General features: G+C 50.9%; 1 protein-coding gene across 1 annotated transcript in view; it reads left to right on the top strand.

Moving 5' to 3' along the window:
• Nucleotides 1–22,407, top strand: part of LOC133763993 (beta-galactosidase-1-like protein 2) — a 40,565-nt gene extending 18,158 nt beyond the window's left edge. Inside the window, exons 6-19 of the mRNA XM_062197658.1 lie at nucleotides 5,405–5,497; nucleotides 8,533–8,614; nucleotides 12,274–12,344; nucleotides 14,992–15,076; nucleotides 16,366–16,503; nucleotides 17,077–17,157; nucleotides 17,471–17,574; nucleotides 18,174–18,314; nucleotides 18,509–18,580; nucleotides 18,836–18,914; nucleotides 20,772–20,859; nucleotides 21,462–21,573; nucleotides 21,973–22,089; nucleotides 22,321–22,407. Of these exons, the coding sequence (XP_062053642.1) occupies nucleotides 5,405–5,497; nucleotides 8,533–8,614; nucleotides 12,274–12,344; nucleotides 14,992–15,076; nucleotides 16,366–16,503; nucleotides 17,077–17,157; nucleotides 17,471–17,574; nucleotides 18,174–18,314; nucleotides 18,509–18,580; nucleotides 18,836–18,914; nucleotides 20,772–20,859; nucleotides 21,462–21,573; nucleotides 21,973–22,089; nucleotides 22,321–22,407 (1,350 nt within the window). The remainder of the gene's footprint in view (nucleotides 1–5,404; nucleotides 5,498–8,532; nucleotides 8,615–12,273; nucleotides 12,345–14,991; nucleotides 15,077–16,365; nucleotides 16,504–17,076; nucleotides 17,158–17,470; nucleotides 17,575–18,173; nucleotides 18,315–18,508; nucleotides 18,581–18,835; nucleotides 18,915–20,771; nucleotides 20,860–21,461; nucleotides 21,574–21,972; nucleotides 22,090–22,320) is intronic.

The following is a 22,407-nucleotide window of genomic DNA, read 5'->3' on the forward strand; positions in this document are numbered from 1 at the left end:
CACATTTACTGTTTAAAATCTGTGTGCTAATATTAATTATTTAAACAAGAATCTAAGCATTTCATGTAATAATTGGAAGGAAAGGGAGGGAGGGAAGGGAAGGAAGGAGGAAGGAAACAGGAATCACTGCTTATAGAAAACCATGAAGTGTGACATTGAGAAATTAGTACATCAGGAGAAAATTAATATATCCAGAAAAACATTACTCTTGAGTCATTAGTTTGGAATATTCACAGAACAGAAATCAGAGGGAACTACCAGATAAGATAGGATACTGTCAAACCTGAATTCCAGATAAGCAAAAAGTTTAATGTTTTTGGTGTAAATATATTCCAAATGTTGTGTAGGTCATACTTAGAGTAAAAAAAGTCATTGTCTATATAAAAAATATTATGAATTCAAATTTAGCACAGTCTAAATCTGGCAGCCCTAATCATGAAAGAAGCAAGAAGCTGGGAAGTGTTAGCCTATACCTTTGCAAGGAAGATGGGGCTGCTGATTGGGCCCAGCAGGTGGCAGTAGTGGGTTGGGTAAGGAGGTCATTCTGGGAACACAGCTTGGAGGCATCCTTAGACATGGAAATACACCAGAGCTCTTTTGTTTCCTGAATAATTTTTTATTCTCTTCATTTTTTATTATGGAAAATATGGATAATAAAATTTACCATATTCGCCTTTTAAACATTTTTTTACTTACTTTTGTTTATTTGGAAGCAAAGAAACAGACAAGATGGACAAAGAGAAACTCTTATCCTCTGAGCCCCTCCCCAGATGCCTGCAGTGACTGGCCAGGCCAAAGCTGGAGCCAGGAACCCAATCCACATCTGTCACTTGGGTGGTGAAGACCCAGCTGCTTGAGCCATCGCCTGCTGTCTTTCAGTGTGTGCATTAACAGGAAGCTGGAATTGGGAACAGAGCTGGGGCTCACACCAGGCACTCCAGTATAGTATGTGGATGTCCCAGCTGGCACCTCAACTGCTAGGCCAAACCATTTTTTTTTTGACAGGCAGAGTGGACAGTGAGAGAGAGAGAGAGAGAGACAGAGAGAAGGTCTTCCTTTTGCCTTTGGTTAATCCTCCAATGGCTGTCGTGGCTGGCGCGCTGCGGCAGGCGCACCGCACTGATATGAAGCCAGGAGCCAGGTACTTATCCTGGTCTCCCATGCGGGTGCAGGGCCCAAGCAATTGGGCCATCCTCCACTGCACTCCCGGGCCACAGCAGAGAGCTGGCCTGGAAGAGGGGCAACCGGAACAGAATCCGGCGCCCCGACCGGGACTAGAACCCGGTGTGCCAGCACCGCAGGCAGAGGATTAGCCTAGTGAGCCGCGGTGCCGGCCAAAGGCCAAACCATTTTTTAAGTGCACAGTTCTGAGGCATTACATGTCCCTTCTTATATGCAGGGGATATGTTCCAGGATCCCCAGTGAATGTCTGAAACCATGGATCCTACTGAAACCTGTGTACACTGTGTTCTTCCCTATATATGCATACCTTTGATAAACTTTAATTTATAAATTAGGCAAGGTAAGATATTAGCAACAATAGCTAACAACACAATAGAACATTATTGCCATCATACTGTAATAAGTCAGAATCACTACTTGTGCTCTTTGGACTTTTATTTGGTAAATTGAGGGTTACTTGAACACTGAACAAGCAGTGAGATACCACAGCAGTTGCCCTGAGAAACTCAGTAGCTACAAGGGGTAGCATATATGTGGACACGCTGGACAGAGGGATGATTCATGTCCCAGGCAGGATGACATGGGAAGGCATGAGATTTCATCATGTATTCAAAATGGGATACAATTTAGAACTTAGGAGTTGGTTATTGGTGGAATTTTCCACTTACCGTTTCAGACCACAGTTGAGTATGTGGACTGCTATGTTCACCTTGTTGTGCAGTCGTTGCCCGATCTTAGTCCAGGCCACTGTCACAAAGTCCCTTTGCCTTGGTGCCTTTTAAGCAACAGGAAGTTACTTCTCACAGTCCTGGAGGCTGGAAGTCTGAGATCAGGGAGCTAGCATGGTTGGTTCTGGGAGGGGTGCTTCTCCACATTGTGGACAGCTGTCTTCGTGTATCTTCATCTGGCAGAAAGTGAGAGAGCTCTTAGGGGTCTCTTCTAAAAGGGCAGTGGTTCCATAAAGGAAGGCCCCACGCTGATAACCCACTCACCTCTCAAAGTCTCACCTTTTAATCCCATCACACTGGGAGTGAGGATTGCAACATACGTACTTGTAGGGAACAAATAAAGTCCACTGCAAACACTATCCCTCTCCAGAACCTTTTCCATCTTCTCCATCTGAAACCCCATATGCATAAGCTCTCTGGTCCTCCATCTCCACATCTCCTGGCAACCACTATTGCACTCCCTGTTTCTATGAATGAGATGAATCTAGCCACTGCATGGAGATGGAATCAGATGGTATTGTGACTGGCTCTTTAGTGTGATATTCTCAAGGTTGAACCACGTTGTAGCATGGCTCAGAGTACCCCACTGTATGTAGATGTCATGTGTGCTTTATCTGTTCACTCATCCATGGTTGTTCTCACCTGTTGGTGACTGTGACTGAAGCTGATGCAAACATGGATGTACAAGTATCATTTCAAGTTCCTGCTTTCACTTCTTTGGGGTATATACCTAGGAGTGATATTGCTGCATTGAATAATAATTTTATGTTTAATTTTCTGAGGAACTGGATAGTGTTTTCCACAGGAGTTACACCATTGAATTTCCATCTATAATGCACAAGCATTGGAAAATCATGAAGTTGCATGAAATTAAGACAGTCTACCTCAAACTCATACCAACTTAAGTCAATCACATTAAAAACGCTACTCTTTTACACTTAGGTCCCCCTTTATTTCATTGATATCACAAATTACATCTTCATACATGGTATAATCATTAATTTGCATTAATCTAAGGTTTATAATTATGCATCTGTATTTTAAACCTTGTAGAAAATAAAAACTGGCATTGGAAACTAAGATTACAGTGACGTGTTATGAATTTTCCTGCATTTATGTTTACTAGAAACCTTTATATTTCCAAATGTCTTCAAGTTTTTATGGAGCATCTTGTGGTTTCAACTTGAGGCAGTTTTTGTAGGGCAGGTCCTGTGATAATGAACTTCTTCAGCTTTTCTGTGGGGATCTCTTAATTTCTGTCTCATTTTTGAAAGATCGTTTTGCAATATATAGAATTCTGTTGATTTTTTTTCTTCTCACCATTTAAATGCGTTTTCCTGCTGTCTTCTGGTCTACAAGGTGTCTGCTGAGATACCCCTAATAGTCTTGTTGAGGATCCCTGTCCTTGGTTCTGGCTTCCAACAGTTTGATGATCATTTGTCCAACGGGCTGGCTGGGTTATCTGGCTTGGAGATCATTGAGCTGCTTTGATTTTCTTATCTATGTGTTTCTCCACTTTGAGCAGTTGTCAGCCATGCATTCTTCAAATAGCGTATTATTCCCCTTTCTCCTCTCCTGCTGGGATTCCCAGAATGAATACATTGGTCTGCTCAATGGCGCTGCAGAGGAAAAGTGGCCCTGAGAACCTGCTCATTTTTCTTCATTCTTTTTTCCTTTTGCTCCTCAGACTTGATTGTTTTAAATGATCTAGTGACAAGCTTGCTAATTCTTTCTGCTTCCTGTTTGAATCTGCTGTGGTTCCTCTAGTGAATTTTTCACTTTAGATACTGTATTTTTCAGCCCTAGAGTTTATTTTTCATTCTTTTTTAAAAAGTTTTACGATGATATGACAGTGCAAACAATATTTATTTTATTGCTCAATTTCAGCATGGGCATGTACAATAGCTAATTTTTTTTTCTTTCTTTTTTTTTTTTTTTTTTTTGGACAGGCAGAGTGGACAGTGAGAGAGAGAGACAGAGAGAAAGGTCTTCCTTTGCCATTGGTTCACCCTCCAATGGCCACAGCGGCCAGCGCGCTGCGGCTGTCGCATCGCGCTGATCCGAAGCCAGGAGCCAGGTGCTTATCCTGGTCTCCCATGCGGGTGCAGGGCCCAAGCACTTGGGCCATCCTCCACTGCACTCCCAGGCCATATCAGAGAGCTGGCCTGGGAGAGGAGCAACCGGGATAGAATCCGGCGCCCTGACCGGAACTAGAACTGGTGTGCTGGCGCCACAGGCGGAGGATTAGCTTATTGAACCGCGGCGCTGGCCTAATTTTTAAAAACCATTTATACAAATATTATTGATAAAGTTCATGTAACAACTGAGTGAAAATACAAAAAAATATCAAAGCTAAATAAATACAAAGACAATGAAAATGATGAGGTCATTTCTGTCTCTTTTTTGATATTTTCATATTGGTCATGTATCATTTTACTGGTTTCTCTCCGTTCTTTGTTTTTTTCCTTTAGCTCTTCGGTCATATTTATGATAGTTGTGAGGTCTTTTTCTAGTGTGTGTGCTGTGTGGATTTCTTCAGAGATTGTTTCTGGAGATTCAGTTTGTACCTTTGGATGAGCAAGGTTTCTCTGTGTTTTTGTGTGGGTTGTGTGTACGTGTGTGTTTGTTGAACACTGAGCATTTGAAAACAATCAGAAGCATAAGCCATCACCTTACACAGTCTTTGCAGACTGGCAGAGATGAGCTTCACTAATTAGTAGGACCATGAGCCTGGAGATCAAGTAAAGGTGACGATTTAGGATTTCAGATACTTCCTAGACTTTTGTCCTGTCTGCACCTGTGTGTGTGTGTGTGTGTGTGTCCTCTCCAACCCCAGCCCTGCTTGCTCTTAAATGTCTTCATTTCCCAAAGAGGCTCACCCTAGCTTCCTGGGGCTGGAGGTATTGGTACATTCTTAACCTCAGTTCCTCACCTCCAGGCATCCTTAAGTTTGTAGATTCCCAGTTGTAGCCTTCTTTGGTTTCCAGCCTGAGTGGTTCAAATTAATCTGATGTCTCCTGTCTGAGCTCCAAGTCAGACAAAGCAGAAACTAGAACAGTAGGCATCCCACAGTCAGGCCAGAACAGGGCAAACAGATTGCATTTGGTTTCTTCCGTCCTGAGAGAAAGAACTGGGAACGGGGACACTTCTGACCACATCATGTCACACTGAGGAGGGGATGGGTCGCAGGTGAGGAAAAAAGTCACACAATGTCCTGCCACCTGGTGTGTGGCTCGTTCTTGATTGGACTGGTCACTGGCTGCTTAGGTCTTTGGTTTCCAGAGCTCATGTTAGTTGGATGTTTCCATGACAGAGTACAAGTCTGGTACTTCCTGCTCCACTTCTGGACAACACAACTCTAAATGATACACCAAACCTGGTTATACTTTCGTTTTCAAATGAAATGTTTTCTAGTAATTTGTTGTAGCTGTGGTGAATTTAGATAATATTGTTCCCACTACAAACTCAGTTTCTGTCAACCCGTCTCTTTCTAGTACAAGCATGGTGGCCCCATCATTGCTGTGCAGGTGGAGAATGAGTATGGCTCCTATAACAAAGACCCTGCCTACATGCCTTATGTCAAGAAGGTAAGTGGCACCTGCATTAATTTTTTCATGTTCCCTCTGAAATACATTATGGGCTAGGCCATGTGGAGCTCATATTTTCCCCATTCTAATACCATGTCTCCCAACACCATTTATTAATCAGTGAATTTTTCTTCATTGTCTCCGTTGTTTTATTTCATCAGGGATGTCATTTATCCTTCATTGATTGAATTCATCTGGGGATCGCAGTGTGCACCTGGTGTGGCCGGGGCCTAGACGTAAGGAATTGACTTGAATGAGTGGTGATAATTAGGCAACGCTTCCTGGAGAGGCTGCTGTCATTCAGTGTCCTACACAGATCAGCTTTACTTGGGGAGTTTTTAAAATCCCTATGCCTGGCCCATATGCCATTTCAATCAAATAAGAATCTCTCAGGTGTTCTCATGCAGCAGATCCCAGCCACGTGCCCTATGAATTAAATAAGAATTTCTGAGTGGATTCTCAGGCATTGGATCCCAATGTGTGGTGGAGCTGAGAACCGCTGACTCAACACAGGCCCACCAGGGAAGGGCAGGACTGTAGTAACACCTGAAAGAACAGGATAATAGCCACTTAAGGTTCTGTCACTTAGTAGCTGAAACCTGGAACAAATTCCTTCATTTCTTTAAATCTCTTTTTTTCTCTGCTGTACTCTCTGCTCGGACTAAAGAATGTCTGCTTCTTTGAATTGTGTTATGTGAGACCATGCAGTTCATATGTTATTGAGTACATTTGGCGCACCATAAATTGTGATAAAATATGACTTTATTTATTTTATTTAACTTATTTGAGAGGCAAACAGACAGAAGCAGAGACACACAGAGAGACACTGAATTCTCGTCCACTGGTTCCTGCCCCAAATACCTGGGAGCCAGGAACTCAGTACAGGTCTCCCATGTAGATGGCAGGGACCTAGCTCATTGAGCCATCACGTGCTGCCTTCCAGGGTGTGGCAGGAAGCTGGAATCAGACACAGAGCCAGGACTCAAACCCAGATGTGGGATGTGAGCATCCCAAGAGGCCTGTTAACTGCTCTACCACTCGCCTCAATAAGTAAGACTCGATTAGAATCACTGACATTTGTGCCTGAGTACTGTGGAGGGTCAGCCGTGGTGTGAGTTGAATACTAACTGTGGCCTCCGATTGAGGACTGGGTGATTCTGGCTTTGGCCTTTGATGCCCCGGGAGCCTCTGTGACATGCAGACTCATCTTCCATCTGGAAATTACTCCCTTACCTACAGGCTGGAGACCACTCCAGCTTGTGGGTTCTTGTCCACTCTCCTGTTCTTGTCACCTGCAGAGCTGAAGATCCCAGGCTGTCCGAGAACCATAGCCCTCCTCCAGCTATAAGGGGTACATTCACTCCTGACAGCCAAGGGCACACTTCCAGTTTTCTGTTTGTCTTTGAGTTAGTTGGAAAAACCCACCCTGGGCACGGAAATCAAAGTTTCTGCTGCTCCTCCTGACCCCCTCAGACTATCTCCTGGACCCTGAGGCTTCTCCAACAGTTGTTTACTTGATTACTTGATTTCCAGACTGGGAGGACCTTGGGCAAGTCCATTCCCAGGTTCCAAGTGGACATGTGACTCAGAGCTGCTCTGAGAATGGCATGAGACACAGACACCAAGCCGCTGGCTGTGCTTGGCAGGTCACTGGCACCCAGGAGCTAGTTAATGTCCCTCAGGGGTGCAGCCGGGACATCACAGTCCATGAAAATGTGTGCCTTTACAGTTAGAGCCCAAGTGGATGTGGAATATCAGTGAGTGATGGTTGCACGGGTGAGATGGGGCAGATCCAGAGCTTTTGACAGAAAGCTCACCAGGTCCCTTGGCTTGGCTCTGCAGCGTCTGTCATTCCAAAGAGTGATAGCACCCCTCCCCCTTCCTTACCAGCACAGGGGTTAGACAACATTAGTTACCCACAAGATTCTCTGCCTCCCCTGTTTCCACAAGAACTCAGGTGAAATAAATCATCCAAATTACGGGAAAGATCTGTGCTGGTGCTGCCGATCCCAAAGAGCCCGGAGCCCAGAGCAGAGCCCCTGGAGGTGGGCATACTCGGGATCGTGTCTACACGCTCGCCTGAGTTCTGGAGGCGATCCCGCCATGTTCTACCTTGCTGAGGGGCTATGCCTGTCACCTTTACATCACTTCCACTCCGTAGGGAGGAGAAGGTTTACTCTGGGCTGGCATCTGGTGAGAGTAGAGAGGGAGGTCCCAGGGCGAGCCAGGGAGCAGAGAGCATCGAGGCCTGACCCAGCTTAGGTATGCAACCACCTTGAGACAAGCCCCCAGCTACCTAACGACCGGCCTGGACCCCTCGATGCCATGATTAGATCACACCTCCACCCTTCACCTATTAACCATTAACAGAAATCCTTGCGGTGTCGACGAGCTGGTGAGTTTGGGGTGCGAAGCATTAAGATTCTCGTGGTGACTGTTGAGTAGCACCTCTGTAAAGGGCTGTACTGTGGGCACAACAGCAAACGCTCAGTAGATGGGACTGATCATTCCCAGTCACGGCTGCTGCTCAGCTTCCTCCACTTCCTCACGCACCGACTCGGCACCTCCAGGAGCACTTCCTGCTCTCCCAGGGCGCAGCCAGGCTGCCCTGGCCCTTGCTGCTGACCAAGTCCATGCTGACTTGGTTATGGGGAAGGGACAAGCTGTTTGCTCATCGTGTGTGAAGAGGAAGATGCTGGTGTTGGCCTGGAGGCCTGACATTCTCACGAGCCCTGCAGGCAGTTGGCAGGTGACGGCATGGCTGCCAGCTTCTCAAACTTCAGAGTGGGAAACCAGCCCGGCCTACAGCAACCAAGGGCTGCCAGAGCTTGATACCCTGGTCCCCACTGTGACTGGGATTCAGGCTCCTGGGAGCCTTGCTGAATGCGGCGGGCACAGACAGGGTGGGCTTGCCTCTGTCATCCTCAGAGATGAATGCTCCTTTTCCCTGTCTCCCTCCCACACCGCCAGCTGCACACCCCTGCCGAAGCTCTGAGGAGGGAGCTCACGCCTTGGTGTGCGTTCTTGCTCCACAGGCCTTGGAGGACCGCGGGATTGTGGAGCTGCTGCTGACTTCAGACAACAAGGATGGCCTGAGCAAGGGCGTGGTGCCCGGAGGTACTTTCAAGGAGGCCAGCCTGGGACAGGAGCCTCAGTCTCTGTGCACAGGGCTCTGGGCTCCGGGGGTTGCAGGACCGCGTCATAAACGACACTCTAGCCAGCGCTGTGGCCGGTCTCCCTCCCCTGTCAGGTGCCCAGTACAACCAGCACCCTGTAGATGACTGGCCCTCCTGGGAGCTCCCTCTCATCAGAAAACCGCAGCTGCGCTGTCCTCCCTTGCTCGAGCCACAAACCTTGCGGTCATGCTCAGCCCGTCTCCTCCGGTGCTCCTGCCACGTAGGCCATCAGCACATCTGTCTGGCCTTTAGCTTTGTCTTTGAGCCGTGGCTGGACTCCAGCTCCTCAGCTGTGGCCTTCGTTTACCATTGCTCCTGTGCAGGGGTGTTTTGAAGGCCTTCCCTTTCCACTGACTCTTGCACCTGTTTGAAATTGCTGAGCTGCTGGAAGGCAAGAACTTTGTATCTCTGTGCCTGGAATGTGACGGGCGCTCAGGATGACTGTCCTGTGAGAAGGAGAGGCTCTTGTCTCCAAGTAGAGGGAGAGAGTCAAGGACTCAGACCTCAAGGCCCGCTGCGTGGGCCAGCAGCGATTCCTCCTATCTCCACACGGTGGCACTATGGCCCCATGGTTGGGCCCAGGGCCTGCCATGGCTCCACCCATCCAGTCAGTCCTGATGCTGTGCATATTTTTGGTGCTTCACTATTGTACTGAACGAAGGCCTTGCAAGAATGCTGACCATCTCCTGGGCGGACTGCTCTCTGCATGCCCTCCCTTCCTCCCCTTCAGGCACCACCCCGGTCCCCTGCTGCCACTTGCTGCCTGGAATGATGCTTTTAAACTTTCACAAAGATAAAGCGGTGCATCCACAGGGTCTCATTTTGTGTCTATTTTATTCCCCAGAAATGATCACTTTGAACTTTCTAACTTCTTCTTCGGGTATCTTCTTTCCTATTTCTAGAGAATATGCATCTAGAACACTGTACTTACAGAACTCTCTGGCTTCTTGGGGGGTGGAGATTTTTTGTCTTCAGCTCTCTCACCCGATGCCTTTCCTGCCAGCCTAGCCAGCCCATCCCAGTTGGTGCCTTGTCAGCGTGCGTCTGTGTCACGTGGTTATGCATTGGCTGCGCCAAGGCTATGCTCCTGGACGCCTTCTGTGAATTCTGAGCTGTCAATCAGCATGCTTGTAAATATCCTGTTTTTCCTCTCAATTCTTCCCTTTCCTCTCCCTTTGTGCCCTCCCCTTTTGTCTTTTAAACAATGCTTCCCCAGAGATCTTCCCAACACCATCACTAGCATTTTTCAGTATCACCTGGCCGCGTGGAGAAGTGTGGAGACCACCTTCTCCTTCTCGTGTCTCTGACTTGATGTCGCCCTTATCTGCAGACCAGCCTCTGGGTCCTGTTTCCTGGAATTTGGAAGCAGGGCTCCATCGCTGCCTAGCAACCAGTGCTGGAACACCCTGACCTCTGGCTCCTGATCCTTTCTAATATCCTGTTCCCCCTTTCTCAGGACGGCAGGTTTTTCTGCTCATCCTTGTTGCCTGTGTTTCACAGAGGATTCTTTATTCACTTCTGTGGAGTGCCAGAATGGGCAATTATGTCCTCTGATGTGATTGCCTGATGATGCTATACTCTCTCTCCCTCTTTCTTTCTGTTTTTGTTGTTGTTGTCATTCTTATGATTTGTGCTTTGGACTATCAGACATATTCTCAAAATCTGGGTTTTTTTTATCATTTTTATTGTTTGTTTATCTCTTTACCCTTTAGCTCTTCCTGGATAACTTTCTCAGCTTTTCTATTTCATTCATTTTGGATGCCATTTTCTTTGGATCTATTTTATTTTTCATAATACATTTGTAACTGGATAGTGTCTTTTTTCTTTTCTTTTTTCCAAACATTTTATTTATTCCTTTTCGATTTTGCTTGTTCTGTCTTCCTGGCGCCTGCTGTGCCCAGCCTTCCTTGTGAGCGGGTGTTCTCAATTGTCTGGCCTGTCCTGAGCAGCTTCAAAAAGAGGGACTAAGCGGCCCCACGGGGCTGCTCGTGTGGGGAGAGGCTGTGGACAGGACTCTTCCCTGCGGGCGGTTAGGCGGTGGTGGCGGTTTGAAGGATGGAAACTGAGATGCTGGCTGTCTTGAGCACTGCTGATTCTGGAGCAGCCTTTGGCTTCAGGCTGTGATGTCTTAGGACGCAGCAGGTTCCTCTTACACAGAAGGCCTGCCTGCCCTGCTGTGGCCTCCCCTCCTGTCTCACGCTGCAGCCACTCACATCCAGCTTTTCTTGAGAATGTGGTCTCCACTGAGTGGGTGGGAACGGCTGGCAATGGAGGACAAGGCCGAGAGGCTGGAGGCCTAGTGGGCTCCCTGGCTGGTGCTTGCATCTCTGGGCTTGGAGTGGGTGAGGCCCTGGGCTGGAGGTGAAGCTGGCCATAGCTGCTTCCATTCTTCTAGGCTGTTTGGTGTCACAAGGCTTCCTTGACACTTTGTCTGCTAATATCTCCTCTCCACTCCAGGTCCTCTTAGCATCCACCTGTCCATCCCTTTCCTTGTACTGTACTGAGCGTCAGGAACAGGGGGCATAGGCGCTTGTGTTCAGTTAGCCATGTGTGTCCCACTGACTTTGGGGTTCCTGCCTGGTCCGTTTCAGACAGGCCACCTGTCTTCAAGGAGTTTCTTCATTTCAGGCGAGGAGGGATCTGGGTGCAGGGTGTGTCAGTGGGTTTGTGGAAGACAGTGACATCACAGGACAAAGGGTTTGCAGCCCCACGGTGCTGCTCACTGATTGTGCAAACTCCAGGCAAGAGGTGGTAACTCATGGAGCCTCAGCTGCCATCTGTTTTGTGCCACTGGTAACCAGGACAGCGTCATAGTGTATGGGCTCACCGGGCCGGCTTAATCCCTATTCCTGCACTGCTGGGCCCTCTGGAGCCCAACACAGCCCTCACATATGAAGCCAGCTATGTCAGTCAATGGCAAACAGGCAGGGAGCCTCCCAGCCAGGTCTGCAGCTGGACAATGCCAAGGGAGCCACGACCATCAGCCAACCACAGTGCATCTCTCCTGCGCATGTATCTCACTATGGAAAGCCAGCCAGAAGGTTTTTTTCAGATTTTAAAATGAACACATGATAGCATAGAAAAGCAAAACTAACCCACAAGAAGAAGTTAAATAGGTGTGCATGTTTAAATCAGTAACAATGCTTGGGGTACACAGTAAAGATCAGATTCTTGTTCTCACAAAAGCAGCAGAAATGCATGTACAAAAAGTACGATTACTCAAGAACAGATGCTTAGTGAGTGATGCTGCTGTCGCTCTGGGTTGGATAGCAGACTTCCCAAAATGAACAAAATAAGTTCTCCTGGCATCTGAGGAGCTAACTTCTAATTGTTCTAATTGGAGGCAGGCAGCAAGGGACTCAGGAGGGTCTGGAGTAGAGTTGAGACTAGCGAGCTAACGATCCTGGGGGCTTGAGGAGGCCCTGGGTTAATTATGGGGACTAGCGCATTCACTGCCCTGGGGACTGAGGCAGGGGCACGGGCTGTGTATTCACACTGATGAATTTCCTGCCGGCCGGCCGTGAGGGGGTCTGGGGTAATTCTGAATCACCTTCCTGACTTCGGGGCAATGTTTGGTTTTTTGTTTCTCTCGTTCTCCAGTGATGGCCACCATCAACCTACAGTCACATGCAGAGCTGCAGTCGCTCACCACGTTTCTCCTAAATGTGAAGGTGCGTCCTGCCTGGGCAGCGAGCGGCAGCCTGCTCAGCTCCTGTGTGGGGTTCTGCGTGCCCTCTGCTTGTCAGGGGTCCCCAGCCGTCAGCTCCCAGCCTGGGTACTCTGCGCCTGCCGGGAGAGCAGCTGAGGTGTTGCTGCGAGGGCTGACGCAGCACGAGGGAAGTGTGCCACCTGAAGGGTCCCCTGAGGCTCCTGGCTGTCTTTTGTGGGTTCTCCTCACCCCTGACAGCTTTCAGGCATTGAGGGAGAGGAGGAACACTTCCCTGCCCTGCCCTGTGGGAAGTATATGTCTTTAATCTATGGGGCTCCTCTGATGTTACAAAGATGATTGTCTCAGCAATCTCTGACCCCTTAAGATCAGAGAGAGAGAGAGTTAGTTAGTTTCTGGCTGTAGCTCAGTCTTGTTCTGATGGGTCTCTCTCAAGTCTGCTTGTATCTCCTAAAGAGAGGAGTGCCCAGGCTGAGCTGCAGAGCAGAGCAGAGGCCTGGTCTCTCTGGGGTCCCTAGACTGTCCCATGTCCACACTGATCCCAGCTCAGGAGCAGCACTTAGGGGTTGTGTTTGTATCACCTGTAAACAGATGCCTGTGGGGAGGCCGGACTGTTAGAGCAGGTGCATGCACATGAAGTCACCAGAGCAGTGGGGCCTGACAGGGTGAGGGCCCTGTTTGTGTCTGGTGAGGCCGCTGCTGCATGTAGCCAACACCCTGAATGGGTAGGAAAGGTTCCAAGGAGGAAGTGGGTAGGACCGATCCTGGGTCAGCAGCAGCTCATGCATACAGGTGGGTGCAGGTCAAGTCCCTTCCTGCTGTCCTCAGTATCTCCCAGGTGACTGCCCTATGCCTGTAGTATGCAAGGCCCATAGGGGTTTTGTAACACACGGGAAGAGAGAGACACGGAGTACACAGTCACACAACTAAGTGAACGTGTGCTGAGTGCCCAGGAGACTGCGAGCTGCCCCACACCTGCTGTGTGGCCTCAGGCAAGTCACTCAGCCTCTCTGATCTTCTCTTTAAGTGGGCATAGTGAGAATACCAACCGTCTGGCTGTTTGAGATGTAATGAGGCAGTGTTTGGGAGGCACCATGTACAGTGTCTGATCCATGTGACTGCCTTGTGTTAACCCCTCTGTGCTCCTGCTTGTAGAGGTGGCCATGCCCGCACCGTCCCAGGCCAGCGTCCTGTTGGCACTGGCACTGCCACAGGGCCTGCTTGTGTACAGTTCAAAGATGTCTCTCTTTCTTAGGGAAATGTGGGTGCTCCCCTAAATGGACAGTTGAGGCCCCAAGGTCTGCCTGACATTGGGGTGCTCAGTGGCACCTTGCTAGTCGTCTGGGTCCATGCTAGCAATGGAGATGATCGGTGAGAATGATTTCTTGTGGACTTCATCTTTGCTAGACCCTGCAATGCCTCATTCAGGCTTTCCTGACCGCCACATGAGCTGGCCACTGTTACTGCCGTTTTATAGCCCAGGAGGTAGACACAGGGTGGATAAAGCACTCAGAAACCATCTGATTGCAGGGTTCCAGCTCTTGGCCACCAACGGACACCCACTTACCTTGGTCCTGGGACTCGCAGAGTTCTGAGATGTGGGCCTTAGAATCTACTCCTGTCTTTTCAGTGGTTCAAGCGTGGTACGGTGTGTTCTCTTCATGGTAGACAGTTTACAAAGAAAACCAAGCCACCAGTCTTGCTAAAAAAATCAAGTGTGGCTTCTTCACTTTGGCTTTTACCTGGGTATGAGCGGTAACTCCTCAGTGGAGCACCATTGGCTTCACCAACCTGAATCAGATTCTGTTCTGTGTGCGGTGTCCTTGAAAGACGGGGGGACACTTGATCAGCTGTCGCTGAATGTAGAGGAAGGCCCTCTGGCACAACCTCAAATCCTAGCATATTAGGTCTTACACCCCTCCCCACCCAGGCCCTCTGGCACAGAACCTGAAATCCTAGCATATTAGGTCTTACGCCCCCTCCCCACCCAGGCCCTCCAGAGCTTCTGCTGTCCTGAGAATGAGCCCTGCATCTTTGGAGCAACTGTGGGCCGGCATCCGTGTTCTGAAGTCATCCTTAACACTCACTGATCACCTAGCCAGGGAACAGATTGACTGTGCCTGCAGAACCTGCACAGTGACTGGCTGGGGTGTGAGGCCTTGCTTTTCTGGTCCAGTTTTGCTAACTGCTGTTTAAACTAAGCTAAGCCCTCTGACTCTTCCTGCTGCGGAGTGGTTCACATCCCCGGTGTGCCCCTTGCACAGGGTGCAGTCAGGACAGGCATCCTCCTTCTCCCAGGAGAGGCTAGGCAAAGCTTAGCTGGACCAGAAAGCATCCTGATATAGGAAGCAGTTTCCTAAGCAGATGCTGAATTCTGATGGCTGTTTAATCTGGACACACACCAGAATCTTCCTGTATGTACCCCTAAAGCTACAGGAAGCCATCCGGGCTTACTGCAGCAACTTGAGTAACTTCTCCCCCTGTACACCTGCAGATGTGGAGGGAGAGACAGGGTGGGCACATTTGGCCCTTGTCTGGGCTCTGCTCCCTCTGGCCTTTTAGGCCAGTGGTGTGCAGCCAGGGGACACTTGGGAAGACAGGGTTCCTGGGCTCCCTTCTCTTTTGGTCTAATTCATTTTTGTGGTGCACAGGGGATCCAGCCCAAGATGGTGATGGAGTACTGGACAGGGTGGTTTGACTCCTGGGGAGGCCCACATAATATCTTGGATTCTTCTGGTGAGTGTCCTGCTGTGCTGACATGCAGCATGAATGCTGAGCTGAAAAGTAAGAACGCATTTCAGATAGCCTGCCCGCTGACGTACGGAGCTGGAGCGTGCAAGGCTGCCGGGATGATGTGTGGGTAACAAACAGCTCCTCGTGTTCCTCAGTCACCTGATTGGCATTTGGAGTGAATGGCAGTGCTTTTTCACATTGATTTTGAAGGGTTTTGTAATTAAGTAATGCGTGCCTATTGCAGGTGTCTAGAAAATACAGAAAAAAATATGGCAAGTGATAAAAGTAGCAAGAAGAAATTAAAAAAAAAAAATACAGAGATGTTTCTCAGAGCCAGAGAAAATATGTGGAGGAAGATAGTACACACAGTTCCCTGTGCACCTCTATCTACAAGTGTGTATAGTGCACGGTAGATTCTGAGACAGACACGTGTAGCCACTCTGCTGTTTGCCACCTGCTTGTGCCCTGTCAGTCACCCGTACAGACAGCTCTATACTACTCAATAGAGATGTGCATCGCCGTCTTGAAGAACTCCGTTGTGTCGATGGCTCAACCACAGTGTGTGGCTTAGTCTTCCTAGTTAAGGCTGTTTCCAGTGGTCCTACTCATTGAAACCCACATCAGGGGGCACCATGAACACCCGTCTGAACCCCTGGTTTATCATTTTCCTGTGATAAGTTCCACACAACACAACTGCTGGATCAGTGCAATTGTGCTACCTATGTTTACCAAACCACCCTCCAGAAAGACCATAGCTGTTTCCACTCGCTGTTATTAAATGAGAATACAGATTTCCCACAGTTTCATCCACACGGAGTATTAAAATGATTTTCAGACGAGCCAGTGTGATCCGCCACTGTATTCTGCATTTCTCTGGTCTAGTTAATAAGGTGCATATTTATTAGCCGTTGATTTTCTCCTTTGATGTTCTCTCTCCACATGGTTGGGTCATTTCACAGTGTAGGTGGGATGGGGCAGTCAGTGCTGCTCTGATGACGTCTCCCACCTTGCCGTTTACTAAGGGAGTAAGTGCTGGCTCTCAGGGGACACCTGTGCCGCAAGGCGTCCATGTCGCAGTTGATGGACTTGACTGAGATCTCCAAACAAACGGGCCCACGCTCTGGGCTGCATTAGAGCCACTCCCTCTCCTGCCTGGACCCTCTGTGTCTGAACAGCAGAGCAGTGAAACTGCCTGAGCAGGGCCTGGGGAAGACAAGAGAAGTGAAGGCTCTCGGGGCTCTGCTGGGCCGCCGACTCGCCTCATACAGCGCCCTTGTCCCCATGTCCTGCAGAGGTTTTACAGACGGTGTCTGCCATCGTCGATGCCGGCGCCTCCATCAACCTCTACATGTTCCACGGGGGCACCAACTTTGGCTTCATCAACGGAGCCATGCACTTTCAGGAATATAAGTCTGATGTCACCAGCTATGGCAAGTGCTCCCCAATACTGCCCATCCCTGGCCCAGCCCAGCATTCGCATGGCTGGAGCTTCCCATGGACTGTCCTTAGAGAACTGCCTCTGGCCCCTGTAATGGGTTTGGCTGTGAATACCTGGAGAAGGCAGGGCCTCATCTGTATTGAAGGCAGTGGGAGGCTGCACGGGTTGGTGGGCCAGTGAGCCACTCCTCTGCACAGAGGCCTCTTTGGAAGGGGGGAGCCAGATGGAGGGGGGAGAAGGCTCAGCTTGAGAGTGTAGGGGACTACTCAGGCCCTAGCAGAGGTGTGGTCCCACCCCTGAGATTAGGAAAGAAGTCCCAGGTTGCACACCTCTGCCCGTAGCTGGAGAACTTGGGTCATGCCAGGATCCTGAGTAGCTTTTGCATTATGTTGCGGTTTTGGATATCTGCAGCATTTCAATGCACTGGCTCACACTGGAAGTGTTTGCTGGGGTCAACGTGTTAATGCCCTGCCCAAACTCCCTCTCTTCTGTTTGTTTTTGTGTACATTTTGCTGGGGTCTAGCACAGTGCTGACAGACTCGCCCGCCCCCCCCGTGTCTTGCAGACTATGACGCGGTGCTGACAGAGGCTGGGGACTACACAGCCAAGTACTCTAAGCTTCGAGACTTCTTTGGCTCCATCTCAGGTACCCAGGAGACTGCAGATCCGGGCACCCCATTCGGCCTTTGCCTGTTACCTGCTCTCCCACCTCAACCCAGGTGGTCTGTTTGCAGAGGCATCGTAGGCAATGGCAAGAAAGCTTCAGAGAATCTGTCCTCATCATAGTTGGTGTCTTCTCAGCCCCAGCTTTGTATTCTGCAGGTGTAAGGTCCTTGTGGACATGACAAAGGCCCCGTCCCTCCCCCAAGTCACTGCCTGTTGTTCCTGTCAGCCCTGAAATGGGTTGGAAGCTGGGGCAGGGGTCCTCTAGGGGTGGTCCTGCCATCTATGTGTTGCAGGTGCCCCTCTACCTCCTCCACCTGACCTTCTTCCCAAGATGTCCTATGAGCCAATGACGCCAGCTTTCTACCTGTCCCTGTGGGATGCCCTCCAGTACCTGGAGGTGAGTGTGTGGGTGGGTGAGCAGAGCCCAGAAACCTCCAGATGCTGGCAAGAGGAAGGCCAGCCCTTACTTGAAGTCCTTTCTCCAACCTCAGCGCTTGAAGTGGGAAGAACAGATTCCTGGTGGGGTCTGACGTGGGAAGGAGCAGAGCCTGCAGGAAAAAGGGACGCTTGCCTCGGCAGAGGCGGGCAGAGGGTGGGGCCCAGTCAGCTGGGTGCCGTGATGCACAAACGGCAGTGGGTTAAAGAGCTCAAAGCCCACTCCGTCACAGGGCTGCACTGTTAGGACAAAGACCTTTCTCCTGTCCTCTCATCCCCGCGACTCTGGTGACCATGGGATTAGTGTGAGGAGACTACAACAAAGGGTTAATGCTCCCTGCCTCCGTGCCCCCCAGGGTGCTGCTCCCAGGATGCCCAACCCCCAGGGGAGGCCTATCTGTTATGTTGCACCCCTAGAAGGCTCAAGAGGTTAGCGCTCCCTACCTCCCCACTGCCCAGGGTGCCCCTCCCCGGAAGAGGCCCATTTGCTGTATCCCCAGAGGGCTTCGGAGGAAGTGGCTTTTCTTCCCTCTCATCTTGGTCCCTGTGTTCTGTGTGCAGCCCATCAGGTCTGAAAAGCCCATCAACATGGAGAATCTGCCGGTGAACAACGGGAATGGCCAGTCCTTTGGGTACATTCTGTATGAGACCGCCATCGCCTCTTCTGGCGTCCTCAGGGGCCTTGTGCGAGACCGGGGGCAGGTAGGCAGGGCACTAGGCCCCACATCACACGTCTGACTCACTGCCCACAGAAGCAGCCATTCCCTGTATTGCAAAGCCTGTCATTCCATGCCTGGCCACGCCCCCTGCTCCGCCCCCACATGCACACCCAGTGCCCCGGACCCCCATCTGCCCTCTGTTGACCGTGGCTGCCTTCTCTCTGTTCTCTCTGGCAGGTATTTTTGAACACAGTATCCATAGGATTCATGGACTATAAAACGACGAAGATTATTATCCCCTTGACCCAGGTTTGTTACCCTCGGGAGCCGGGTGATGGCTAGCCCCAGCTGCTTCCGAGGAAGTTTGGTGGGAGTCCAAGAGGAAGACCGGAACGCAGGAGGCTGTGTTACCACAAGCTGCAGCTGGAGAGGGCTGCAGCTTTCTGACTGGCTGGGGCTCACTCCCAGCCTCAGAGCCTAGGGAAGAACTGGGGTCCAAACAAACCCCGAGGTGCAGCGGGGACCTCATGGCTGGGTCAGCATCGGCCGCTGTGTTCCTGGCAGGGCTACGCCATGCTGAGGATCTTGGTGGAGAATCGTGGGCGAGTCAACTACGGGGATAATATCGACGACCAGCGCAAAGGTGGGTCCTAGCACAAAGGCAAGAGAGGAGTGACCAGTCCTCCTCCACACAAGCACATGGACAGATGGGTGTCCTCTAGGGTCCGGCAGAGGGTGGCAAGACAGGGAGGCTCCTTAGGGTGATGTGGGTCGTGGATGCACAGTGCAGAGAGGAAAGTCGTGGAGGCTCATTAGGAGGGGGGTTCAGGAGGTACAGGAGGTCATGGACTCCAGTGGAGTGAGATGGGTGATGGGGGCCCAATGGAGGAATGAATGGCTGTGGAGGCCCAGTGGAGAGAGAGGGATCCTAGAGGCTCAGAGGTGAGATGGATCATGGGGGCTTGGTAGAGGAGATGGGTTATTCAGGGCCAGTAGGAACTAGGTCATGGAAGCCCAGTGAGGAAACTGAGTCAGTGAGCCCAGTGAAGGCAGGCGGAGGCTGGGCTGACTCACATGTGTACCCCTGGGTGAGTGGGCCAGAGAAGCTCTACTGAGTCAAGCCCTCTTCCCCTCGAGCCTTCCATGTGTACTGACCATGTGCTTGTGATGAGCACACGGGGACCCGGAGCTGGCCCTCGGTCTCTCCCTGGCCTGCAGTAAGGGCTGTGTGCTTGTGGGGGCAATGAGGGAGGAGTGGGAAATGGGATTTCTGGGGACTCACAAAAGGACACAGCCTTTTTGGGTCTTCACCCTGAATTTCTTTGCCAGACCAATATCAGGAAACTCATATTATGTCTTCTGTGGAGAGCTGTAGAATACAGGGTTCATGTCTGCCTTCTTGGAATACCCTACCCAATCGCCATATTTTTCCTGGCCTTCTGAGTCTTTGTGCTTTCATTTAGCTCTTCCTTTTTAAAAATCTGTAAGTGTGGGTCGTGTCAGGTAAGTTACAGAACAGACCACAGATATAAATCCTCTGTATTAGGGAGACAAGTGGCCTCCAGGTCTCTCCCAGCTGTTTACAGTTGCTATAGAAGAAACTCTCACAGCTCCTCCATGGTCAATTGTGGAGCAAAACCTTCTGGTCACTTGCCAGGAAAACCACAGGGCCATGATATTGGGGCTTCCTGTCCCTACTCGTCTCTCAGGGTCTCAGCACCATGTGAGCTTCCTCACTGGCCAGTCTGACCCTGGCTTTCCCAGGCCCTTCATCAAGTGTGTCTTGATCCCTCACTGCAGAGCCCAAGCCTCTGCATCACAGTTCAGGGTTTGTAAGCCACAGACCTCCCCTTCAGAGAAAACACGAGCCTGCCGGAGACAGCCTGCAGGCCCCTTGAGGCCCTTTCAGGTTCCACAGCCTCTCCACATCCCCCTGGAGAAACTCAGTGGCTCTGGAGGGGAGAGGATCACGGTCGTGCCCCAGAACCCACAGACCTGGCCAGGCCCAAGGCACTCATGAATCACTGCTCAAGTGTGCATACTCCCTCCATGTTGGATCCCCGTGTGATACTGTCATCTGCCAATGTCAAGACTCTAAGAACCTACGCTTAATCCTAGGACACGGGGTGACTTCTGAGTATTAGGTCAGAGATATCACTGACACTAGGCCAGAACCTCTGTGACCCCGTGGCCCTCTGAGCTTCCCCTCCCCCACCTCCAGAGGTCAAAGTCTGTTCTTGCCCTGTGACACTTCAGCTCCGTCACTGTCCACCGACATGTCCTTTCATGGCAAATAATGGCCTTCCTCATTCTCGCCCCCTCTGGGATGTCCAGGGAGCTTTTTTTCCACCCCTCAATGAAGATCCCCTTGGGCAGTGCACACTTGAGGGGCAGTCCTCACAGGAACACTCCAGGGAGTTTCTTACATGATCCCAGCCACCCCAGGTCAGCTGCCCCCGGGCTTTAGGCTTGCTCAGGTTTCCTTGTCTCCTTCCCACAGGCTTAATTGGAAACCTCTACCTGGATGATTCTCCCCTGAAGAAGTTCAAAATTTACAGCCTGGATTTGAAGAAAAGCTTCTTTAGCAGGTGAGTCCCTGCCCCATGGCAGTGTGTGAGCTCACAGGCCATGCATGGCAGGAGCCAGGAGGGCCCAGGGCAGGCTGGGGCCACCTGCCAGGATCCTGCGGTGCCCACAGTGAGGGGCAGTACCAGAACGAAAGCCCCGTGTGTTCAGGCTTGAGACTACACATTATGCCTCTGTGCTGCTGTGCTCTGCCCGGTTAAGATATGGAGGACTTAATCCTCCTCCTGCGGCGCCGGCACCCCGGGTTCTAGTCCCGGTCGGGGCACCGGATTCTGTCCCGGTTGCCCCTCTTCCAGTCCAGCTCTCTGCTATGGCCCGGGAGTGCAGTGGAGGATGGCCTAGGTCCTTGGGGCCTGCACCCACATGGGAGACCAGGAGAAGCACCTGGCTCCTGGCTTTGGATCAGAATGGTACGCCGACCACAGTGGCCATTGGGGGATGAACCAACGGAAAGGAAGACCTTTCTCTCTCTCTCTCTCTCTCACTGTCCACTCTGCTTGTCAAAAAAAAAAAAAAAGATATGGAGGCCTTGGGGTTCTTGGATGGGAAAGGCATGGACCTGCAGAATCCAGTGTGAACCTTCCTCACCCCTCTCTTTCCTTAGGTTTGGTGTTGACAAGTGGACACCTGTCCCAGAAGTACCCGTGTTCCCAGCTTTCTTCTTGGGTGGCTTGTCGGTCAGCCCCACTCCTTTAGACACCTTTCTGAAGCTGGAGGTTTGTAGCTCCCCTACTCCACCCCCATTTTGCTGGCCCTGGTTCTCTGTCTTTTCGGAGAGCTCTGAGTCAAAAGCCACTGTGTGTAGCCTGGCAGGCCAGCACATACGCCCTGTCTTTGGGTTGCCCTGTCTAAAGGGGCCTCTGGGGTCACCTGGGGCTGTTCTCAGGGCCCAGGTTCCTACATCCAGTCTGCACGTGGGTGCCCTGCCTGAGGGGTCAGAGCTGGTGGCAATGGGAGGAAGACACCATCCTCATGATCTTCCACATGTGGGCTTACTTTGGTCTCCGGGCAGCTGAGAGAATGCATGGTTTGTGTCCCAACTGTGTCTCTGCTGTCCGGTACCTGTACTCGGTGGCTTTCATGGTTGACCAACACCTTCCCTCCTCTCCCTGAAGGGCTGGGAGAAGGGTGTCATATTCATCAATGGCAGAAACCTCGGACGCTACTGGAACATTGGGCCTCAGAAGACCCTGTACCTTCCAGGTGTCTGGCTGGACAAGGGCATGAACCAGGTGGGCACACTTCCAGCTTCCCACCTTTTTCCCCGTGACTTCTTCCCACCCCTGTCCTCCTTGGCGTCAGCATGTTTCCCTGGGGGACTGGGCAGATGCTCAGCCAGCCGCCTCCTCTCCCCTCCTTGGTGCCTGTTCTTCCTGGCTCCAGCCCAGCTGCTTCACAGCCCCCTCAGCGGGCACCAGGACGAACCTCAGCTGCTCTCCTACCCCAGCCCTTCTCTCCTGCAGGTCATCATTTTCGAGGAGGTGGTGTCAGGCCCCATGGTCCAGTCAACTGATATCCCCCACCTGGGCAGGAACCAGTACATTATCTGA

The sequence above is a fragment of the Lepus europaeus genome, chromosome 7 (genome assembly GCF_033115175.1).
Source record: "Lepus europaeus isolate LE1 chromosome 7, mLepTim1.pri, whole genome shotgun sequence".
In the NCBI taxonomy this organism is placed as follows: Eukaryota; Metazoa; Chordata; class Mammalia; order Lagomorpha; family Leporidae; genus Lepus; species Lepus europaeus.